The sequence below is a fragment of the Mustelus asterias genome, unplaced genomic scaffold, assembly GCF_964213995.1.
Source record: "Mustelus asterias unplaced genomic scaffold, sMusAst1.hap1.1 HAP1_SCAFFOLD_3892, whole genome shotgun sequence".
In the NCBI taxonomy this organism is placed as follows: domain Eukaryota; kingdom Metazoa; phylum Chordata; class Chondrichthyes; order Carcharhiniformes; family Triakidae; genus Mustelus; species Mustelus asterias.
The window spans coordinates 1,044-7,500 of NW_027593837.1; the positions used below are offsets into that span (position 1 = coordinate 1,044).

The 6,457-nt window shown below is 51.9% G+C and overlaps 1 protein-coding gene across 1 annotated transcript in view; it reads left to right on the plus strand.

Moving 5' to 3' along the window:
• Window positions 1-1,096: 1,096 nt before the first annotated feature.
• The window catches only part of LOC144490836 (epithelial sodium channel subunit alpha-like), a gene marked incomplete at both ends in the record, with an annotated part of 24,027 nt that continues 18,666 nt past the window's right edge, over window positions 1,097-6,457 (plus strand). The window contains 3 exon segments of the mRNA XM_078208532.1: window positions 1,097-1,173; window positions 1,175-1,477; window positions 4,310-4,500. Coding sequence (XP_078064658.1) covers window positions 1,097-1,173; window positions 1,175-1,477; window positions 4,310-4,500 — 571 coding nt within the window.

Below are 6,457 nucleotides of genomic sequence, written 5' to 3' on the forward strand. Positions count from 1 at the left end.
GGTTAGATACAGAGTAAAGCTCCCTCTACACTGTCCCCATCAAACACTCCCAGGACAGGTACAGCACGGGGTTAGATACAGAGTAAAGCTCCCTCTACACTGTGCCCCATCAAACATTCCCAGGACAGGTACAGCACGGGGTTAGATACAGAGTAAAGCTCCCTCTACACTGTCCCCATCAAACACTCCCAGGACAGGTACAGCACGGGGTTAGATACAGAGTAAAGCTCCCTCTACACTGTCCCCCATCAAACACTCCCAGGACAGGTACAGCACGGGGTTAGATCCAGAGTAAAGCTCCCTCTACACAGTCCCCCATCAAACACTCCCAGGACAGGTACAGCACGGGGTTAGATACAGAGTAAAGCTCCCTCTACACTGTCCCCCATCAAACACTCCCAGGACAGGTACAGCACGGGGTTAGATACAGAGTAAAGCTCCCTCTACACTGTCCCCATCAAATACTCCCAGGGCAGGTATAGCACGGGGTTAGATACAGAGTAAAGCTCCCTCTACACTGTCCCCCATCAAACACTCCCAGGACAGGTACAGCACGGGGTTAGATACAGAGTAAAGCTCCCTCTACACTGTCCCCATCAAACACTCCCAGGACAGGTACAGCACGGGGTTAGATACAGAGTAAAGCTCCCTCTACACTGTCCCCATCAAACACACCCAGGACAGGTACAGCACGGGGTTAGATACAGAGTAAAGCTCCCTCTACACTGTCCCCATCAAACACACCCAGGACAGGTACAGCACGGGGTTAGATACAGAGTAAAGCTCCCTCTACACTGTCCCCATCAAACACTCCCAGGACAGGTACAGCACGGGGTTAGATCCAGAGTAAAGCTCCCTCTACACAGTCCCCCATCAAACACTCCCAGGACAGGTACAGCACGGGGTTAGATACAGAGTAAAGCTCCCTCTCCACTGTCCCCATCAAACACTCCCAGGACAGGTACAGCACGGGGTTAGATACAGAGTAAAGCTCCCTCTACACTGTCCCCCATCAAACACTCCCAGGACAGGTACAGCACGGGGTTAGATACAGAGTAAAGCTCCCTCTACACTGTCCCCCATCAAACACACCCAGGACAGGTACAGCACGGGGTTAGATACAGAGTAAAGCTCCCTCTCCACAGTCCTGTGGGTTTTGATTCGATCTCCCTCTCTCTCCCTGTCCCCGCACAGTTACGACGTCGTTCGCTCTGAGTTGTCCGAACTGGACCTGCTCACTCAGGACGCCCTCTACGCCCTCTACGGCTACCGACCCCCTCCCCGGGAGGGAGGGCGCCCCCCTCCCCCTTCGGCCCGCCGCCGGGCGGCCTTCCCCAACCGGCTGGGGCTGCGGCTGATCGACCCGGGGAGGCGTCGCGGCCTGGAGATCACCGGGAGACGGGCCGGCCTGAGCCCCTGGCAGCTTCACAACCCACCTCTCGTCCGCAACAGCTCCTGGAAGATTGGCTTCAAGTTGGTGAGTCAGGTTCGGTGTGGGGGTGGGGGGGCAGGGGGGGGGGGGGGAGGAGGGGCGGGGGGGGGGGGTTGTAGTAGGAAGTTCAGGCGGGCGGGCAGGTAGGCGGGGAGAAGCAGGGAGGGTGACCCGGGAGAGGAATTGCGACATCACTTTGCCCGCAGGGGTGAAACCTTCGATCGGCTATTCGACTGGGTGGGGCGGCGCTGTTTCTGATTTATTTTCCCGACCCCCCCCGACCCCCAACACAGAACAAAGAATATTACAGCACAGGAACAGGGCCCTTCGGCCCCTCCAAGTCTGCACCGACCATGCTGCCCCCGACTGAACTAAAACCCCCGACCCTTCCGGGGACCATATCCCTCTATTCCCATCCTATTCATGTATTTGTCAAGACGCCCCTTAAAAGTCACTACCGTATCCGCTTCCACTCCCTCCCCCCGGCAGCGAGTTCCAGGCACCCACCACCCTCTGTGTAAAAAATCTGCCTCGTACATCTCCTTTAAACATTGCCCCTCGCACCTTAAACCTGTGCCCCCTCGTAATTGACTCTTCCACCCTGGGGGGAAAAAGCTTCTGACTATCCACTCTGTCCATGCCCCTCATAATCTTGTAAACTTACCGAGAGAGGAAGAGAGACAGACAGAGAGAAAGATGCAGTGAGAGAGAGAGAGATACAGAGAGAGAGATACAGAGAGAGAGAGAGAGTCAGAGAGTCAGAGAGAGAGAGTCAGAGAGAGAGAGTCAGAGAGAGTCTGAGAGAGAGAGTCAGAGAGAGAGAGTCAGAGAGAGAGAGTCAGAGAGAGAGAGTCAGAGAGAGAGAGTCAGAGAGAGTCTGAGAGAGAGAGTCAGAGAGAGAGAGTCAGAGAGAGAGTCAGAGAGAGAGAGTCAGAGAGAGAGAGTCAGAGAGAGAGAGTCAGAGAGAGAGAGTCAGAGAGAGAGAGTCAGAGAGAGAGAGTCAGAGAGAGAGAGTCAGAGAGAGAGAGAGACAGAGAGAGATACAGAGAGAGAGAGATACAGAGAGAGAGAGTGAGATACAGAGACAGAGAGAGAGAGAGACAGAGCGAGAGAGAGAGAGACAGAGCGTGAGAGATAGACAGAGAGGTAGAGGGACAGAGCATGAGAGAGAGAAACAGAGAGAGAGAAACAGAGAGAGAGACAGAGAGAGAGAGACAGAGAGAGAGAGACAGAGAGAGAGAGACAGAGAGAGAGACAGAAAGAGAGAGAGACAGAGAGAGACAGAATGAGAGAGAGACAGAGCGAGAGAGAGAAACAGAGAGAGAAAAACAGAGCGTGAGAGAGGCAGAGAGAGCAAGAGAGAGAGACAGAGTGAGGGAGAGAGACAGAGAGAGAGACAGAGCGAGAGAGAGACAGCGAGAAAGAGAGACAGAAAGATAGAAAGGCAGAGAGGGAGACAGAGAGAGAGAGACAGGGAGAGAGGGACAAAGAGTGACAAAGAGATGGGAGACAGAGTGACAGAGAGAGACAGAGACTATCTGACTGTCCACTCTGTCTCTCATAATCTTGTAGACTTCTACCAGGTCGCCCCTCGACGTCCGTCGTTCCAGTGAGAACAAACCAAGTTTCTCCAACCTCTCCTCATAGCTAACTTAGTTTAATTGAGTTAGATATAGTTTAATTTAGATAAATGTGAGGTGATGCATTTTGGTAGATTGAACCAGGGCAGGACTTACTCAGTTAATGGTAGGGCGTTGGGGAGAGTTACAGAACAAAGAGATCTAGGGGTACAGGTTCATAGCTCCTTGAAAGTGGAGTCACAGGTGGACAGAGTGGTGAAGAAGGCATTCGGCATGCTTGGTTTCATCGGTCAGAACATTGAATACAGGAGTTGGGACGTCTTGTTGAAGTTGTACAAGACATTGGTGAGGCCACACTTGGAATACTGTGTACAGTTCTGGTCACCCTATTATAGAAAGGATAGTATTAAACTAGAAAGAGTGCAGAAAAGATTTACTAGGATGCAACCGGGACTTGATGGATTGAGTTATAAGGAGAGGCTGGATAGACTGGGACTTTTTTCTCTGGAGCGTAGGAGGCTGAGGGGTGATCTTATAGAGGTCTATAAAATAATGAGGGGCACAGATCAGCGAGATAGTCAACATCTTTTCCCAAAGGTAGGGGAGTCTAAAACTAGAGGGCATAGGTTTAAGGTGAGAGGGGATAGATACAAAAAGGTCCAGAGGGGCAATTTTTTCACACAGAGGGTGGTGAGTGTCTGGAACGAGCTGCCAGAGGCAGTAGTAGAGGCGGGTACAATTTTGTCTTTTAAAAAGCATTTAGACAGTTACATGGGTACGATGGGTATAGAGGGATATGGGCCAAATGCGGGCAATTGGGACTAGCTTCGTGGTTGAAAAAATAAGGGCGGCATGGACAAGTTGGGCCGAAGGGCCTGTTTCCATGCTGTAAACCGCTATGACTCTAATGCCCTCCAAACCAGGCAACATCCTGGTAAATCTTTTCCGTACCCTCTCCAAAGCCTCCACATCCTTCTGGTAGTGTGGCGACCAGAATTGAACACTATATTCCAAGTGCGGCCTAACTAACGTTCTATAAAGCTGCAACATGACTTGCCAATGTTTAAACTCAATACCCCGGCCGATGAAGGCAAGCATGCCGTATGCCTTCTTGACTACCTTCTCCACCTGCGTTGCCACTTTCAGTGCCATCTCTCCGCCTGAGTCGCCAACCGGTCTATACCCTGACGGGTTCCCCTTCCCCACGTCCCCGCTCTGTCTGAACTTAAGTGTCTCTAACCCCCCACCCATCCTGTCTCCCTCAACCCACACCACCTCCCCACCGATTCTTTTCCAGTGCAATGTGAGCGGGGAGGACTGTTTCTACAACTGGCATTCCTCTGGTGTGGATGCTGTACGCGAGTGGTATACCTTTCACTACGTCAATGTCATGGCTCAAGTCCCTGATGCCCTGGGAACGCGTCAAGGAGACCAAATCGGCGATTTTGTCTACGACTGCAAGTTCAACGGTCTCTCGTGTGGGAAGAGGTGAGCATTTTTTGTCTCTTATTCATTCGTGGGACACGGGTGTCGCCGGCTGTCCAGCACTCATTGCCCCATCCCCAGTTGCCCCTTGGAGGACGGTTGAGAGCCAACCACACTGCACACTCACACGTTGCAGCAATGAGGTCTTCTGGTGTGTTTTCTCTCTTCATTCGTGGCTCTGGAGTCACGTGTAGGCCAGACCAGGGAAAGGACGGCAGATTTCCTTCCATAAGAACATAAGAAATAGGAGCAGGAGTAGGCCATCTAGCCCCTCGAGCCTGCCCCGCCATTCAATAAGATCATGGCTGATCTGAAGCGAATCAGTTCCACTTACCCGCCTGATCCCTATAACCCCTAATTCCCTAACCGATCAGGAATCCATCCATCCGCGCTTTGAACATATTCAGCGAGGTAGCCTCCACCACCTCAGTGGGCAGAGAATTCCAGAGATTCACCACCCTCTGAGAGAAGAAGTTCTTCCTCAACTCTGTCTTAAACCGACCCCCCTTTATTTTGAGGCTGTGTGTCCTCTAGTTTTAACTTCCTTACTAAGTGGAAAGAATCTCTCCGCCTCCACCCTATCCAGCCCCCGCATTATCTTATAAGTCTCCATAAGATCCCCCCTCATCCTTCTAAACTCCAACGAGTACAAACCCAATCTCCTCAGCCTCTCCTCATAATCCAAACCCCTCATCTCCGGTATCAACCTGGTGAACCTTCTCTGCACTCCCTCCAATGCCAATATATCCTTCCTCATATAAGGGGACCAATACTGCACACAGTATTCCAGCTGCGGCCTCACCAATGCCCTGTACAGGTGCATCAAGACATCCCTGCTTTTATATTCTATCCCCCTCGCGATATAGGCCAACATCCCATTTGCCTTCTTGATCACCCTAAAGGGTTTGTCCGACAATCGACAATGGTAGATTCTTAATCCCAGATATTTTTTTAAATTGAATTCAAATTCCACCCTCTGCCGTGGCGGGATTCGAACCTGGGTTGCCCAGGACGTTAGCAGAGTTCCTGGATTAATGATGTGTTGATGCCCGCATTGGATTGGGAGGGCACAGTAAGAAACTTCGCAACAGCAGAGAAAGCATCCTTCCCGGATGTATCACAGCTTGGTCTGGGGCTCCTGCTCTGCCCAAGACCGCAAGGAACTACAAAGGGTCGTGAATGTAGCCCAGTCCCATCACGCAAACCAGCCTCCCATCCATTGACTCTGTCTACACTTCCCGCTGCCTCGGGGAAAAGCAGCCAGCGTAATCAAGGACCCCCCACGCACAGTGCAGAGAAGGTTTACCAGGATGTTGCCTGGTATGGAGGGTCTTAGCTATGAGGAGAGATTGGGTAGACCGGGGTTGTTCTCCCTGGAAAGACGGAGAATGAGGGGAGACCTAATAGAGGTATACAAGACTATGAAGGGTATAGATAGGGTGAACAGTGGGAAGCTTTTTCCCAGGTCGGAGGTGACGATCACAAGGGGTCACGGGCTCAAGGTGAGAGGGGCGAGGTATAACTCAGACATCAGAGGGACGTTTTTTACACAGAGGGTGGTGGGGGCCTGGAATGCGCTGCCAAGTAGGGTGGTGGAGGCAGGCACGCTGACATCGTTTAAGACTTACCTGGATAGTCACATGAGCAGCCTGGGAATGGAGGGATACAAACGATTGGTCTAGTTGGACCAAGGAGCGGCACAGGCTTGGAGGGCCGAAGGGCCTGTTTCCTGTGCTGTACTGTTCTTTGTTCTTTGTACCCCGGACATTCTCTCTTCCACCTTCTTCCATCGGGGATAAGATACAAAAGTCTGAGGTCACGTACCGACCGACTCGAGAACAGCTTCTTCCCTGCTGCTGCTGTCAGACTTTTGAATGGACCTACCTCGCATTAAGTTGATCTTTCTCTGCACCCCGAGCTGTGACTGTAACACTACATTCTGCACCCTCTCCTTTCCTTC